Genomic DNA, 18,743 nt, shown 5'->3' on the forward strand with positions numbered 1-18,743 from the left:
GGTGAAACCCCATCTCTATTACAAATACAAAAAAATTAGCCAGGTGTGATGGTGGGTGCCTATAATCCCAGCTACTTGGGAGGCTGAGGTGGGAAAATTGCTAGAACCCCGGGGGGTGGGGGGCAGAAGTTACAGCTAGCCAAGGCTGCACCACTGCACCTCAGCCTGGGTGACAGCGAGACTCCATCTCCACACACACACACAAAATTTTGAAGGGAGCATACATGAAGAGGCTTTTTGGTTTTGTTATTGTTTGTTTTGTAAAGAACAGCAGGGCTGAGGAAAATGAGCAAGTAGGGAAGCAGCAGATGAAAGAAATAGCCAGAGGTCGGGAAGGTGGGCAGAGATTAGGAGCAGGGACAAAAGTGGAAGTGAACAGGGGTGGGGAGACAGAGACAGGGAGGAAGGCAGAGGAGGAGGAGGAGAGGGCAGAGGTAAGGAGTTCCAATATAAAATTTTATGAATGTCACTATTCACCTTTAGAGGATATTAGAGTACCAATGTATTCTTCTGAAACCAAAAAGGGAATTTTACTTTTAAAGATGAAGATGGAGCCAGAGGTAGTGGGTCATGCTGTATTATCTTAGCACTTTGGGAGGCCAAGGTGGGAGAACTGCTTGAAGTCAGGAGTTTAAGACCAACCTGGCCAAGACAGTGAGACCCTGTCTCTTGAAGAAAAAAAAAAAAAAGATAAGGATGAAGGTAAACAAAAGCCTCATACAGTAGCCAGACAATGTATTAGGAGGATACTATTAAAATGTTTATAATAATTAGGGAATATTTACTTTTTAATATGAAGTGAAAAAAGGACATAACATAATGGATATATGTACCTGTATGAAAATTTGGGGATAACTTTTATTTTATTCTTTATACATACGTTTCCCCCAATTCTTTTTTATGTTATTTTTATTTATCTATAGCTTTTTTATTTTCCTTTTTTTTTTTTTTTTTCAGACAGAGTCTCACTCTGTTGCCAGGCTGGAGTGCAGTGGCATGATCTCAGCTCACTGCAACATCCACCAACCAGGTTCAAGTGATTCCCCTACCTCAGCCTCCCAAGTAGCTGAGACTGCAGGTGTATGCCACTAGGCCCAGCGAATTTTTGTATTTTTAGTACAGACGGGGTTTCACCATGTTGGCCGGAATGGTCTCAATCTCTTGACCTCATGATCCACTTACCTCAGCCTCCCAAAGTGCTGGGATTACAGGTGTGAACCACTGTGCCTGGCCCCTTCTCCATTGTTTAATGTTATTTAATCTTTATTATCTTCTATTTCATGGCACTGTCTTGTATGATACCCTAATTCTTTAACAATGAATTAGCATATAATCAGAAAAAAGAGTTCATTTCTTTTTTTTTTTTTTTTTTTTTTTTGAGACAGAGTTTCCCTCTTGTTACCCAGGCTGGAGTGCAATGGCGCAATCTCGGCTCACCGCAACCTCCACCTCCTGGGTTCAAGCAATTCTCCTGCCTCAGCCTCCCGAGTAGCTGGGACTACAGGTGCACACCACCATGCCCAGCTAATTTTATATTTTTAGTAGAGACGGGGTTTCAAAAAACTTTCATTTCTTTTGAAAGAAAGGAGGCATCACATCTTAGCATAGATATGTCACTAAATAAATGAAAAAGTTCTGTTATGTATTAGCAAGGAAATAATTTCTTTAAAAGGTATTAACAAGGCTATGGGTTAGAAGATAACAAATAAAAGCAAGTTGGTGACTTCTGCTTTGTAGGAGTTTTTACAAACAATTTTGGAATCAGAGAAATCTTAAGACTGTCTGTCCTAAGACCTAAGAAATGGTCCCTGGGCTTATGTAGTCTAAAATCTTCATCTTGCAGAATTCCAAGATGAGATACAAGAAGGTAAAGTAACCCATCTAAGGTCACAAAGTTAGTTACTGGCAGATGGGACCCAGGTATCTTAACTGCCAGGCCAGCATTTCTACTGCAATATCAGAAGATTCCATTTTTTTTCTAATGTGCCATATGCAAATTACTTCCAGGTTGGCATTAGCCTAATTAATGTAATTGTTTCAAGGCTGATCCTTAAAGAGATACATGTAATATAAGCCAATGTGATAAAAGCTAATGCCTTCATAAGGTATCAATTCACAAAAAAACTTACTACCATCTCTAAACTCAGAACAAAGTTAGGAAGTGAAAATAATCTAATTTATACATTACTGTGGACACCAAAACAAACTTACGAACTTAAAAAAACTATACCCATCCTAAGACTCCCCAGTCTAACCTTAGATACCAAAGAAAAACTTCAGGGCTACATATTTGAATAAATCCCTTGCTATCACCCTATGAGACAGTTAATAATCTTGAAGGAACAAACTGTGCTGAATCTTTAAACACCATTAATAATACACAGGAATGTTGATTCATGTGGGTCCTCAAATTTAAATGAGCCTCAAGATACTAGAGATAAATGTAGCAGTCATTTTTAGCATTCAAAAAGAGTATTTAGAATTCATGGCTTTAAAAAAGTAAGTTCTAATATCTATATATTACTCACACTCAGGAAATACACTACATATTTCAGCCCGATCTAAAATTATAATTCCCAAATAAGTCCTTTGCTCTTAAATCAAGTATCAGAGAAGCAGTAAGCCCACACAATCTGGGGTACTGCCCTTCTCCCTCTTCTGTCAACACTGTGATATGAATAACACCACTGTAGGTAACTTCAAAATACATAAAACTAAGTCCTGTGTCCTGGGATTTGCACTCAAGTCTTCAGAGCAGACCACCTCAGAAAGGTCTACCTTTACTAAACGAAAATTATCTAGGGTGACACTTGAGTTTATTCCTAACATAAAATGTAGTGTCAACCAGAAAGAAGGCTAAGAATATATCTTAAGACTAATGGCTTTAGTGAAAATAAAAAAGGATCTTTTACCAGTACAAGTTGTGAACAATGATAAAACAGACTTTAATAAGGGAAAGTTAAAAGTGAGAGATCTCAGGTTCCTAATTTTGTATGCATTTTTTCAGGTTAAGTCGGGCTAAAGATGTACTTGAAAAATTACTCTAGTTTGCACTACTGAACCTATCCAGTTTAAAACTCTTATCATTGTGTCCATTTACATTCTGACATTTCATTTTCTCCTTTTGTTGACCTATCATCCATTCTAACTTTTAGGGCATAGAATTATCTGCCTTGTAAAGATTCTAACACTATATAATCTTCCTTCATTTATCTTCATAGTGGGAAAAGGAAAAATATTTCCAAGCACCAGTCACTTAACAGAACATTTTACTCAATGCAAATAGAAAGTCCTCAATAATTGGAACAATGGGAGTTTCTACTTTTGGTCAAGTAGATTTCCAAAGGCAGTGATTTTCATTTAGGTGAGAGGATCAGAATTTGCTGGAAAATCTTGTAAAACTACTATGAATGACAAACTACTTGTGGACTACATTATCCCCAACCTTGCCTTCTGCTGTTTCCTTGCTCCTCTGAGAATCATTCTCTCAGGAACCTCAACTACTAATGAGCATATGTGGGATACTTCAGGTGGGTTATGGAAGAACAAAGATTTTAAATGCTAAGGGAACGCAGAGGCAGGTACCAATGCCCTAATTTTTCAGATAGCTAAGAATCCCATTTGAACCAATTTACAGCTCCATGGATCAGGTAAGTAAGAAATATTGGAGTAATTCAGTCTAAGACAAAAGAAAGGATTCCGTATCAACCATCAGAAACACACAAGTGTACATAGAGTTCTCAAATTACTAATGAGCTACTAATAAAAAGACCACTCTAACCTTGTCCCCATTCATAATTTACACCCCATGCTTCTTTCACACTCCACCACCATAGTTGTGACAAATTGTTTTAAATAAACAAAAAATAAAAAAAATCCTTTAAGTTTCTAGGGAAACCAAAATCTAACATGGGGCAGGAAGAAGTTATAATGCCCCACAAAATGTTCAGGCTTTCCTTAACCCCCACAAAAATGCTGACCTTTACTTTGCTTGAAATGTTTGTTGCTTAAATGTCTACAACAAAAGTTGTTTTTTTCTGCATACATAACAGGTACTAATATTTATTTAAAATGTGAAATACTCATGATTCAAAAAGAACATATAAATAGATAAAATATATACCAGAAAAGGTCTCATTCCCATCAATTTCCCATCTATCCAGTACCTAACATGTTTATTAGTCTCTTATCCTTCCCGAGTTTCTTTATGCAAATTAAAATATATTGTTATTCCACCAAGCTATCCTAGGTGAGGACACTTGGGCTGAGCTGGCAGCAACTAGTGAGTGCTAGGCCAGAGGATTTGGTCTGGCTGTCTCTCACTGGCTTTCTCAAAATGGCCCTTGTTCCGAGAGCGCGTACATTTGTACATGTAACCTTGAAACATGAATTCCTGATTTCAGGATCCATTATGGCTGGGGCTCTAATATCTTTACCTGACCTGTGTGCAGGGGAAGGCTCAGACCCTCCACAGGAAGAGAAGGCCCAATCCACTGTTTCCTAAGAGTGAGCTGGGCACAATAGGTTCTACTGTAACTGCCAAGCAGAGCAAAACCTAACTAAAGAATATCAAAGCCCAGGCTGAGAACATTCCTCCCTTTCCAGTTTTCCTCCATTTTTTTTTTTTAAGACAGTCTATCTCTCTCTGTCAACAGGCTGGAGTGCAGTGGTACGATCTTGGCTCACTGCAACCCCTGCCTCTTGGGTTCAAGTGATTCTTCTGCCTCAGCCTCCCAAGTAGCTAGGACTATAGGCACACACCACCATGCCTGGCTAATTTTTGTATTTTTAGTAGAGACAGGGTTTCACCATGTTGGATAGAATGGTCTTGATCTCTTGACATCGTGATCTGCCTGCCTCAGCCTCCCAAAGCACTGGGAGGTCCCTCCAACTTCTTATTATGGAGACTGTCTTTGTTTTAATGAAGGATTTTTAAAACAGACTTTTTAAGAGCAGTTTTAGGTCTGCAGAAAATTGAGCAGAGAGTTCCATATACTCTCCTTCTCTCCTCTGCCCCTGGTTCCTGACACAGAGCTCCTAAAATCCTTCTCTTAGGAACCTCAACTACTAATGAGCGTATGTGTAATACGCCCCTGGTTCCCGACACAGAGCTCCTAAAACCCTTGTAAATAAAGGTGGTAGGAGACTCTTCTTCCCATATTTGGTCTTGTTTTGTTCCCAAAATTTGATCACTGACCCTGGGGTTGACACAGAGCTACTGAAACCTTTGCAATTTCCTGAGTGATAAGATCTGAGGCTGGGCGAGATGGCTCACACCTGTAATCCCAGCACTTTGGGAGGCCAAGGCAGGTGGATCACGTCAGGTCAGGAGTTCGAGACCAGCCTGACCAACATGGTGAAACCCCATCTCTACTAAAAATATATAATTAGCTGGGTGTGGTGGTACATATCTGTGATCCCAGGTACTCGGGAGGCTGAGGCAGGAGAATCGCTTGAACCCAGGAGGTGGAGGTTGCAGTGAGCCGAGGTTGTACCATTGCATTCTAGTCTGGGGGACAGGATGAGACTCCATCTCAAAAAAAAATATATATATGTGTATATATGTATACATGTGTGTATACGTGTGTGTGTGTGTGTGTGTGTGTATAGATATATAAGAAAAAACAGCATCTGACACAGAACTCCTAAATCCCTTGGAATTTCCCAGGTAATAAGAGCATATTTTATTCTAATCAGGCAATTCTTGGTGAGATCCTAGATGGGGGCTGGTTATGACAAAGACCAAGCCATGATTAGAAACTAAGAACTTTCAGTCTTACCTCCAACCTCCCAAGTGGGGAAAGGAGCTAGAGATTGAATTTATAACCAATCATGCCTACATGATGAACCCTTCATAAAAATCCCTAAAAGATGGGGTTCACAGAGTTTCTGGGTAGGTAACATGTGCCAGGAGGGTGGCAAACCCCAACCCCATGGGGACAGAAGTTCCTGTGCTCAGGACTCTTTCAGATCTTCCCTCTTCATGGCTATTCACCTTTATTCTTTGTAATTTCCTTTATAATAAACCAGTAAACATATTTCCCTGAGTTCTGTGAACCATTCTAGGTTATTGAATTCAAGGAGGGGGTTGTGGGAACATCCAATTGGTGACAACCTGAACTTGCAACTAGCATCTGAGGTGGGGGCAGTCTTGTGGGATTAAACTCTTTGTGATGTCTGGGCTAACTCCAGGTAGACAGTGTTGAAAGTGACTTGAATTAAAGGACACCTAGCTGGTACGGAAGAATTTGCTGATGTGAGAAAACCCCACACACATCTGGTGTCAAAAATGAAGTTCTGAAAGTATTGAGAATCCTTAGTACAGAAGCTAACAGTTTGTTTTTCCCTATACACCGAGTCCTTGCTTTTCCATATGAACTTTAGAATCACTGTTAATATCCATAAAATAATTTGTTGAAATTTTGATTGGGAAGGTATTGAATCTATAGACCAAGTTGGGAAGAAATGACACCTAAACAATATTGCATGTTCCTTTCTATAAACATGGAATATCTCTCCATTTATTTAGATCTTTAATTTCTTTGATGAGAGTTTTAACATTCTCCTCATAAAGATCTTGTATATACTTTATTAGATTTACCCGTGTCTCTTTTTGTCTGGTGTCACTATAAATGGTATTGTATTTTTAGTTTCAAATTTTAATTGTTCTTTGTAGGTATATAGGAAAGCAACTGAGTTTGGTAAATTAACCTCATATCCTGCAATCTTGCTACAATTACTTATTAATTCCAGGTTTTTGTTGTTGATTTTGGGGATATTCTATATAGAAAAAGAATTAACAATATTCTACACAGTCATGTCATCTGTGAACAAAGACAGCTTTATATTTTTATTCTTAATCTGTATATCTTTTATTTCCTACTCTCATTGCATCAACTAGAACTTCCAGTATGATGCTGAACAGTGTTAAGTGGGGACATCCTTGCCCTGTTCCTTGTCTTAGGGGGAAAGCATCTAGTTTCTCATCATTAAAGATGATGTTAGATGTAGATTCTTTTAATAGATGTTCTTTATCAAATTGAGGACATTTCCCCTCTATTCCTAGTTTGTTCCAAGTTTTTATGATGGATAGAGTTTGGATTTTGTCAAATGCTTTTTCTGCACCTACTGATATGATCATGTGATTTTTCTTCTTTAGCCTGTTGATGTGATGGATTAATTAGTTGCTAAGGGTCTCTAGCCTTGAATACCTGAGATAAATTCCACCTGGTTGTGGTAATTATTTTTGTACATTGTTGGATACAATTTGATAGTATTTTGTTGAGGATTTTGTATCTATATTTATGGTCTGTAAAGTTGTCTTTTAAAATGTATAATAGGCTGGGTAATCTCAGAGCTATCAGTTACACTTAAGTGGTAATTAATCAGATTATTGTTCTTCTGAAACCTAAAACTCTATGAACTGTAATGAGCCAGAGACATTATGATCAGAGGGAGGACATGGAACAATTAGAAAACAAGGTAGGCTTTAGCCAGTTGCAGCATCTGAAAAGTATGAAAGCTGTAATTTATACTACTTTCCTTAGTTTTTAAGTTTTAAATCAGAGGAGGAAAAAAGAAATCAGCCCAAGAAGAGTAGGGACATAATATCTAAGTACCTGAAATAAATTATTGTTCCCTTAAATTGGTTTTGTGAAATACAATAGCCTTGTCTGAATTTTAACTTAAATGTAATGCAATCTAAGCCCCAGGTTCCGTAACTTGCATACAGTTTTATAAGTCAAAGATAGTAAGGATCTGCAGTGGTCAAGCTTTTCTCTACCCAAGCCCAAGCCTGCTCCACCAACAACTCTTCATACCCCTATACTACTGTTATTTCCACTACACTGAGTACCAACAAAAAGAAAAAAGAAAAGTATCTTATTCATAAGCTTTTTCCACCAGCAGTCTCCAAATTGCCTTTGTTTCTTCTTTTGGTTAAGCCATCTAAACAGATGAAAACTGAACTCCTTCTGCTGGAATAAATCTGATCTGGCAGGGGGACAGGGAATAGAAAGGCTGAGGGTTGGCAACCGGCTATCCTGTGCCTAAAAGGGGAGCAGAGCTTTAACCTGCGGGCAAAGGGTGTTTGGAGGAGGAATTATGAAGTCATAAGAAGTCCTGTCCATCTCCTTTAGGAACAGTTCTGCTGCTGGAACCTGTGATGTCATCTGCTATTGGTTTTACATGGCTAACCAGATGCAGAAAGATACCCTCTGAGTGTTCCCCAAACTAACAGCAATTTTAAAACAGAATATAAAGTGTGCTGAGTGGATTTTTACAAATGGTATTCTGCACTTAATGCTGACCAAAAAAAGAGGACTGATTCATAATATGGAAGTGTCAACAGCTCTTCAGAGAAAGTGAATAGAAATAAGGGAAAAGAAAGCTGTGCTGTCTCAAATGTGCTAAACTTTAAGAAAGAAAATTTCAAAAAAGTTTACAAAAAAGCGTAAGAGAAAAAAAAAAGTATACTGATAGCTATAGTTTCTGAAAGGAATTCCACTGGAAAATAAAATAGGTGCCAGTATCTGAAGAAATTTGTGGTTTCCCAGGAAGCTCAAGTTTTAAGCCACTAACAAAAAAGAAAAAGGAGCAGATTAACTAAGTAGGGAATACACAGGAGTGGAACAAGCACAGCCCACGTGTACCCTCTCCACATTCTTCCACTGCTCTCTGTCTAGTCAAATCTCTCCAGGGCCAGCTCAACTCTCCTCCATAAAACCTTCCTTCTTCAATCCTGATTCATACTGACCTCTCCCCAACTCTGTATTTGGCAATTAACTTCCTTGCCTCCCCAATTCAAATTTCATTTATGAGACTGTAGGGCCTATGTCACACATGTCTTGGTGCCCCCAGAGTGCCTATAAATACCTCCTAAACAGCAGAAGATAAATAAACATGTGCTGATGGACTCAAGCCAACCAGTGTTTTCAGGAAAAAAAGAGACTAAAGCAGATGTACAAAACAGATTTTGAGCATGCACTGTAAATTGTACTTAATACTCAATCCAATTCAAATCAATTTTGTAACAAGTAGAATGAATAGGAACTGTCACCTGAAATTGTAAAAATAGCACAGTACCTGCAGGAGACTTTCTATAGCATGAAAACCTCGAATTAAATTCAGAGCTCCACATAAAAGACTAAGGATAAATCCCACAATCCCTGACAGAGTTGCTGGTTCCAGTCGCTGGTGAGCTGGAAAATAAAAGAAATAGTTAGAAATGAACACCAATACCTCACATAGATGAACTCATGTAAAACAGAAATTCACTGCTCAACTTAAATGGGCCAAACAGATACTTCACAGAATTATTTAACAACATATATTCACAATTAAATACGCTTATAAATTTAAAATGCTTGTCAACACAAAAGCTTCATTTCCCTTAAATTATTTTTCTCTCATTTTATTTTTTTGGAGACAGTGTCATGATCACAGCTCACTACAAGCCTCAAACTCCAGGGCTCAAGTGATCCTCATGACTCAGACTCCCAAGTATCTATGATTACAGGCATATGCCACCATGCCTGGCTAATTTTTTCTTGAATTTTTTTGGAGAGACAGGGTCTCATATGTTGCCCAGGCTGGTCTTGAAGTCCTGGCCTCAAATGATCCTCTGGCCTTGGCTTCCCAAAGTGCTGGTATTACAGGCATGAGACACTGCATCTGGCCTTTCTCTACATTTTTAAGACATATAACTTGCATTTGGGATAGACAGTGCTAAGGAATGCTCGCAACTGGCAGTAAATCATTTAGAAAAAACCTTACTGCTTAAACATGTCTACTATTTGCAAGTAGGTGCAAGTATTTGTAAAGGTGACTTTGCTCGGAAATTCATTGCATAATCCTCCTTTTTTTGAAACTGCTTAGGAAGCATTTTTAAGTACAAACATAGCATACTTTTAAGCAAAACTTTCCCTTATTTGGGTTCCAGGGCTATAAATACCACTGGATATGTGTGAAAGCTCATATATAATCAGCAATCTGAACTCCAAAACAGAATGAAGTCTTATAGCTATGAAGTTCCTGATCCTCTGAATAACACTGTAAGGTAAAACCGACAAAACACCAGCTGAAGAAGTGACCACTCTATTTTCATAAATATATTCCCTTATCTTCCAGGGCTTCTGCAGCTGAAGAGTTATACAATAGCTTCCTTTCATCATCATCGTCTTACACTTAATAGAATTAACAACAGGGTCTACATGAAAACACAAAACTAAATACATAATCATCTAGACTTCAAAAGAGAGACAGAGGGAAAGAGAAGCAAGAGAATCATATTAGAGTATTTTATTTAAATCACTGAAGTGTAAATGCCCTAACAATTAAGTTAATGAGGTGGAACATTAATATAAGGGTGGGCTTAAATCTCTGCAACTTATATTCAGCCATTACAGCACAACACTTTCCCTAAACAGTTGTAAAAATACAAGAATCCACATATCACAAAAAAGTATTTACTCCCCAAGTTCAACAGAAAGTGCTTATATAGGACAACATTTTTTAAACTACTTTAGTTCACAAGCGGCCTGCTCTCAATTTCCTTGAGATTTTAATATGACAATAGAAAATTAAATGTGTCTATTCAATACTGCTTCCAAGTTTTATATCAGTAAAGAAAAAAAAAATCATGATTTAAAAAAATCTATCTAATTGGTCTACACATCAATTATGTTTTGCAGCCTCCCTCTTCACCCCTTTTCAGTAATGAGTAAGGGGAAATGGCCTGTATAAAAAAATGAAATTCTTAATATAGGTCTCAAGAATAAAACCACCTGGCAACTGAATAGGTTACATAAATCATACTTCCAAAATATACAAAACAAGTTTACCTTAACAAAAAGCCTCAAATAATATTCTGCATTATAACTAAAAAACCTTAACTTTTTTAGTCACGTAAGGTGTAGCCATTATTCAGTGGAAAATTATTACCATTTTAGTGTATTAATACCTACTTAAGAAATAAACAGTACGTTTATGTAAATTTTTATTAAATTTCTAACATTTGTCTCTTAGCCTTATAGCACTCTCTTTAAAATGACAGTATACCACTTATAAATTATTTCAAAATGACCAAAAATGTTTTTCAAGGCATAAAGCCTTAAAAAGCATACGCCTTCTTTAACAAGAACACAGTACACCTTGTGCTGAAGGACAGGCTGGCATTGTGCCAACTCACTGTGGAGAAGAAATTCTAGAGATACCCCACTTCCACCTCCACCCACTTTCCAGGTTCTGTGGCTTGTACCTTGAGAAGTTATCAAGAGAATACTCCATCTGCACACAATATAAGAGGGTGACACTCCTTAAGAATAATTTCTCATTTTAACAAACTGAACTAGATATTTAACCACATTTTAATGCATTAGCCATTTACGCTATTTTTTTTACTTCAGTAAAGCAGATTTTAGATCCACTATTATCCAAAAATGCTTACTGCAAACTTCAATTCAGCACCATTCTAGGCACTATAATATTTGGTGTAGAGTATTTCTAACAATAACAAATGAGAGGCAGTGTAGGAATACAATAATTTTCCTAGATCCAAAGCAGTGTCACCTCATCATTTTTTTTTGTTTTGTTTTGCTTTTGTTATTATTGCCCTCTGCTACAATGTCATTTCTTCAGTCTTCTTGAACCCAAAGGTGGCATAATGATAACAAAATTACATGTTTCTGAAAATATACAAATGGTTTATGGAGACTGCAAAAGTTCCTAAAGAAACCTCTTGGAACCAAAGGGCTATTGGTTATAGTAAATTAATATATTTATTCAGTAAATACTTTCTGGCATAGTTCTGTGTGAGATGCTATGCTTTAGAAGATACAAAAAATGAATTACGCCGGGCGCGGTGGCTCAAGCCTGTAATCCCAGCACTTTGGGAGGCCGAGGCGGGTGGATCACGAGGTCAAGAGATCGAGACCATCCTGGTCAACATGGTGAAACCCCGTCTCTACTAAAAATACAAAAAAAATTGGCTGGGCATGGTGGCGCGTGCCTGTAATCCCAGCTACCCAGGAGGCTGAGGCAGGAGAATTGCCTGAACCCAGCAGACGGAGGTTGCGGTGAGCCGAGATCGCGCCATTGCACTCCAGCCTGGGTAACAAGAGCGAAACTCCGTCTCAAAAACAAACAAACAAACAAACAAACAAACAAAAAATGAATTACACAATCTGCCCTTGAGGCACTTCTAGTCTTCTATAAGAGGCAGTACAGATAAGTATATGAAAGTAATAAGCTTTCTAAGCTAAAAGAGGTAGGAGAATGATCAAGTGGAAAGATACAAGTAAAGGGAGGGTGGTGACAAGAATCAGGAAAGATCTTTGAAGACAGATAAAATGTAGTCAGATACAAAGAGGAAGAAATGCATTCCATGCAGAGAAAAGTACATGAATGTGATGGAGATGGACCTGGGAGAAACGAGTAACAGCAGCATCAACAATTACTACTTCTACCAGCAGTGACTGCTCTCAATATGCCACGCACCAACTGCTTTATATGCTTGGTCTCACTTTACCCTTCCAACAACCCAATGCATTAGGGCACTATAATTATCCTGCTCCCTACCCCTCACCCCCTGGAATAGGAAAGGTTTAGAGATATTAAATAATTTGCTCACAGACACAAAGTAAGCAGGTGAACTGGGATTTAGATGATTCTGGAATTCATATTCTCAGCCATTCTGCTACAGGGCATTGCTAGTGGTTTGGTTTGGCTCAAAGACATGTTGGTGATGAGTGGGGAGAAATAAGGTCAGAAAGGGAGGTGGACACAAATTAATAGTATAAAATTCTAGGCTAAGAATTATGGAAAATTAGACAACAGGGAGCCACTGAAGAACAAGATTCTCATATGATGAAGGTTATACTTAAAGAATATTAATCTATTAGTGGGTTGAAAAGAGATCAAAAGTAAAGGAGGAAGAAATAATCTTTTTCCGAGTACCTTCTCACTAAGCACACACACTGTCCCATCACCCTTCAGAATGGCATACCTCATGAAGTAGAAATGACTAACTTCTCCATGACTGAACTGGAATGAGTAACTTTTCTGTGCCTAAACTTTCTTATTTGCAAATTAAGGTTAAATAATTTTCTGTAAGTCAGACAGCTAGAAGGGCCATCTTCACAATTAGCACTGGGTCTACCTGACTGCAGAGTGCATGCTCTTTCTACAATTCTACAGCAGGAAGTTTGTGGGAGAGTCACTGCAAAGGACCGACTGAAATCAGGGCCTAAATTAGAATAGTAACAATAGAAATGGGAATCTGAGATTTCGATCCAAGACGGCCGTTTAGGAACAGCTCAGGATTGCAGCTTCCAGTGAAAGTGCAGAGGGTGAGTGGACGCCGCATTTTTATCGCCCACAGACTAGGAAATTCCCAGATGGAGGAGCTCCACGTTCACCAGCGCGGCTGTTTCAGCCAGCGCAGCTGTGCCGGCCGGCGCCGCTACTTTGCCCCGCGTGGCTGCTTTGTCAGCACCCTGGAGCAGTGGTTCTCCGTACAAAATACACAGGTCTGGGTGCCCTTTTGGCTGGCGATTGGAGCCACGGAAAATCACCCATTCATCTGTTTAAAAAGGGGACTGAGCAGAGAACCAGGACAGTAGATTCCAGGGCAAAAAAAAAAAAAAAAAAAAAAAGCGCCACAAACCTCAGTGCCGCTGTTTAAGCCAGTGCAGTGAGTGGCCACAGGGGAAAACAAACAGACCCCAGCACCTCTTCAACAGGCGACTGGAACACCAACTTAAAAAAGGAGCTGAGGCAGGGAGCCAGGCGATCAGGCTCGGCTGGTCCCACCCCCACAAAAGAACAGCAACCAGAAACTCTGGATTGAGACTTTCACAGCAAGCGCAGCTGAACCCAGGATGGTCCAGCTCTGTGGGGGAGGGGCGTCCACCATTACCGAGGTAGCCCGCCAGGACAGAGGTAGTCGGCCAATGCTGAGGCAGCCCGCCGTTGCCAAGGCAACCCGCCATTGCTAAGGCAGCCCGCTGTTGCCAAGGCAACTCGCCACAGCAGAGAGACTCCGCCTCAACAGAGGCGGGCCACCATCGCCAAAGCCGTTCTAACTACACCCATATAAACAGGACTGCAGGGAAGTTCACTTGGCAGCGGGGCGGAGCGCACAGCAGCTCAGCAAAGCCTCTATAGGCCAACAGTGACTAGGCTGCCTCCTTGCTGGGCAGGGCAGGTCTGAAGGAAAAAAAAAAAAAAGAAGGAGGCAGCATAATGGAAACTCATAAATAAAGCCCTAAATCCCTGGGACAGAGCACCTGGGAACAAAAAGCAGTTTATGAGTTCTGCTGCAGCAGACCTAAACGTACCTGCCCAGCAGCTCTGAATGAACAACAACAGAGCTCACAGCTCACCATTTGAGCTCCTATAAAGAAGAGACCGTCTCCTCAAGCAGCTCCCTGACCCCCATATATCCAAAGAGACACCTCATAAAGGAGAGATCAGATTGACACTAGGTGGGTATCCTTCTGGGACAAAGATAGCAGAAGAAGAAAACTGGTAACAACCCTTACTGTTCAGCAGCTGCTGCAGGTGAACCCCAGGCAAGCAGGGCCTGGAGTGAACCTCAGCAGACGTACAGCAGAGGGGCCAGACTGTCAGATGGAAAACCAAGAAACAGAAACAACCTCATCATCAACAAACAGAACGTCAATCTGAAAGATTTGAGACCCAATCTGAAAGCCAGCAACTACAAAGTCGACAGGTGGATAAATCCTTAAAGATGGGAAGAAACAACGCAAAAAGGATGAAAACATCCGAAACCAGAACACCTCTCCTCCTACAAGGGATCACAACTCCTCACCAGCAAGGGAACAAGGCTGGAGGGAGAACGAGTGTGATGAAATGACAGAATCAGACTTCAGAAGGTGGGTAGGAAGAAACTTCTGTGAACTTAAAGAACATGTTCTAACCAAATGCAAAGAAACTAAGAACCTTGAACAAAGATTTGACGAAATGCTAACGAGAATGGACAAAATAGAAAGGAATATAAGTGAATTGATGGAGCTGAAAAACGCAACACGAGAACTTCGTGAAGCATGCACAAGTATCAACAGCCGAATGGACCAAGCAGAAGAAAGGATATCAGAGGTCGAAGATCAACTCAATGAAATAAAACGGGAAGGCAAGACTGGAGAAAAAAGGGTAAAAAGGAATGAACAAAGTCTCCAAGAAATGTGGGACTATGTGAAAAGACCTAATCTACGTTTGATAGGCGTACCTGAATGCAACAAAGAGAATGAATCCAAGCTGGAAAATACTCTGCAGGATATTATCCAGGAAAAATTCCCCAACCTAGCAAGGCAGGCAAACATTCAAGTCCAGGAAATACAGAGAACACCACAAAGGTATTAGTCAAGAAGAGCAACCCCAAGGCACATGATCGTCAGATTCACCAGGGTTTAAATGAAGGAGAAAATACTAAGGGCAGCCAGAGAGAAAGGTCGGGTTACCCATAAAGGGAAGCCCATCAGACTCACAGCAGATCTCTCAGCAGAAACCCTACAAGCCAGAAGAGAGTGGGGGCCAATATTCAACATCCTTAAAGAAAAGAACTTTCACCCCAGAATCTCCTATCCAGCCAAACTAAGCTTCATAAGTGAAGGAAAAATAAAATCCTTTGGGAACATGCAAGTACTCAGAGATTTCATCACCACCAGGCCAGCTCTACAAGAGCTCCTGAAAGAGGCTCTACACATATAAAGGAACAACAAGTAACAGCTCAACTAAAGGGCAAAACACCCAGCTAGCACCAAAATGGCAGTATCAAATTCACACATAACAATATTAACCCTAAATGTAAATGGACTAAATGCCCCAATCAAAAGACACAGACTGGCAAATTGGATAAAAAGACAAAACCCAGGAAACCCATCTCACATGCAAGGATACACAAAGGCTCAAAATAAAGGGATGGAGGAAGATTTACCAAGCAAATGGAGAGCAAAAAAAAGCAGGAGTTGCAATTCTCATCTCTGATAAATTAGACTTTAAAGCAACAAAGATCATAAGAGACAAAGAGGGACATTACATAATGGTAAAAGGATCAACGCAACAAGAAGAGCTAACGATCCTAAATATATACGCACCCAATACAGGAGCACCCAGATACATAAGGCAAGTTCTTAAATGACTTACAAAGAGACTTAGACTCCCACACAATAATAGTGGGAGACTTTAACACCCCATTGTCAACATTAGACAGATCAACCAGACAGAAAATTAACAAGGATATCCAGGACTTGAACTCAGACCTGGACCAAGCAAACCTAATAGACATTTACAGAACTCTAAACCCCAAATCCACAGAATATACATTCTTCTCAGCACCACATCACACCTGCTCTAAAATTGACCACATAATTGGGAGTAAATCACTCCTCAGCAAATGCAAAAGAACGGAAATCATAACAAACAGTCTCTCAGACCACAGTGTAATCAAGTTAGAACTCAGAATTCAAAAACGAACCCAGAACCGCACAGCTTCATGGAAACTGAACAACTTGCTCTTGAATGTTGACTGGATAAACAATGAAATGAAGACAGAAATAAAGATGTTCTTCGAAACCAACAAGAATGAAGACACAACATACCAGAATCTCTGGGACACATTTAAAGTAGTCTCTAGTGGAAAATATATAGCAATAAGTGCCCACATGAGAAGCAAGGAGAGATCAAAAATTGACACCCTATCGTCAAAACTGAAAGAACTAGAGGAGCAAGATCAAAAACACTCAAAGTCTAGCAGAAGACAAGAAATAGCTAAGATCAGAGCAGAACTGAAGGAGATAGAGATTCAAAAAACCCTTCAAAAAATCAATAAATCCAGGAGCTGGTTTTTTGAAAAGATCAACAAAATAGACAGACCACTAGCCAGATTAATAAAAAAGAAAAGAGAGAATAACCAAATTGATGCAATAAAAAACGATAAAGGGGATATCACCACAGATTCCACAGAAATTCAAACCATCATCAGAGATTATTACAAACAACTCTATGCACACAAACTAATAAACCTGGAAGAAATGGATAAATTCCTGGACCCTTGCCTCCTCCCAAACCTAAACCAGGAAGAAGCCATAACCCTGAACAGACCCATAACAAGGTCTGAAGTTGAGGCAGCAATTAAGAGCTTACTACCCAAAAAAAGCCCAGGTCCAGATGGGTTCACAGCTGAATTCTACCAGACATACAAAGAGGAGCTGGTACCATTCCTTCTGAAACTATTCCAAACAATACAAAAAGAGGGAATTCTTCCCAAATCATTTTATGACACCAACATCATCCTGATTCCAAAACCCAGCAGAGACTCAACAAGAAAAGAAAACTTCAGGCCAGTATCCATGATGAACATAGATGCAAAAATCTTCAATAAAATACTGACAAGCCAATTGCAACAGCACATCAAAAAGCTTATCCACCCTGATCAAGTAGGCTTCATCCCGGGGATGCAAGGCTGGTTCAACATACACAAGTCTATAAACGTAATTCACCACATAAACAGAACCAAAGACAAAAACCACATGATTATCTCAATTGATGCAGAGAAGGCCTTTGACAAAATTCAACAGCCCTTTATGCTAAAAACCCTCAATAAGCTAGGTATTGATGGAATGTATCTCAAAATAATAAAAGCTATTTATGACAAACCAACAGCCAATATCATCCTGAATGGGCAAAAACTGGAAGCATTCCCCTTGAAATGTGGCACCAGACAAGGATGCCCTCTCTCACCACTGCTATTCAATATAGTATTAGAAGTTCTAGCCAGAGCAATCAGGCAAGAAAAAGAAATAAAGGGCATTCAAATAGGAAAGGAGGAAGTCTAATTGTCTCTATTTGCAGACAACATGATTGTATATCTAGAAGACCCCATCGTCTCAGCCCCAAACCTCCTGAAACTGATAAGCAAGTTCAGCAAAGTCTCAGGATACAAAATCAATGTGCAAAAATCACATGCATTCCTATACACCAATAACAGACTTAAAGAGAGCCAAATCAAGAACAAACTTCCATTCACAATTGCCACAAAGAGAATAAAATACCTAGGAATACAACTAACAAGGAATGTAAAGGACCTCTTCAAGGAGAACTACAAGCCACTGCTCAACGAAATAAGAGAGGACACAAACAGATGGAGAAACATTCCATGTTCATGGTTAGGAAGAATCAATATCGTGAAAATGGCCATACTGCCCAAAGTAATTTACAGATTCAATGCTATCCCCATCAAGCTACCAATGACCTTCTTTGCAGAACTGGAAAAAACCACCTTAACCTTCATATGGAACCAAAAGAGAGCCCGCATAGCCAAGTCAATTCTAAGCAAAAAGAACAAAGCGGGGGGCATCACACTACCAGACTTCAAACTATACTACAAGGCTACAGTAATCAAAACAGCATGGTACTGGTACCAAAACAGAGATATAGACCAATGGAACAGAACAGAGGTCTCGGAGGCAACACAACATATCTACAACCATCTGATCTTTGACAAACCAGACAAAAACAAGCAATGGGGAAAGGATTCCCTGTTCAATAAATGGTGTTGGGAAAGCTGGCTAGCCATGTGCAGAAAGCAGAAACTGGACCCCTTCCTGACACCTTACACTAAAATTAACTCCAGATGGATTAAAGACTTAAACATAAGACCTAACACCATAAAAACCCTAGAAGAAAATCTAGGCAAAACCATTCAGGACGTAGGTGTAGGCAAG

At 39.6% G+C, this 18,743-nt stretch overlaps 1 protein-coding gene across 5 annotated transcripts in view; it reads right to left on the bottom strand.

Annotated features, from left to right (window-relative positions):
* Nucleotides 1-18,743, bottom strand: part of SEC22A (SEC22 homolog A, vesicle trafficking protein) — an 88,246-nt gene that overhangs the window by 31,571 nt on the left and 37,932 nt on the right. For all 5 annotated transcript variants that reach the window (XM_032267720.1, XM_032267715.1, XM_032267717.1 and 2 more), the window contains exon 6: nt 9,085-9,200. In XM_032267720.1, the coding sequence (XP_032123611.1) occupies nt 9,085-9,200 (116 nt within the window). The remainder of the gene's footprint in view (nt 1-9,084; nt 9,201-18,743) is intronic.

This window comes from Sapajus apella, unplaced genomic scaffold, assembly GCF_009761245.1.
Source record: "Sapajus apella isolate SASKATOON/1434 unplaced genomic scaffold, GSC_monkey_1.0 scaffold171, whole genome shotgun sequence".
Taxonomy (NCBI): Eukaryota; Metazoa; Chordata; class Mammalia; order Primates; family Cebidae; genus Sapajus; species Sapajus apella.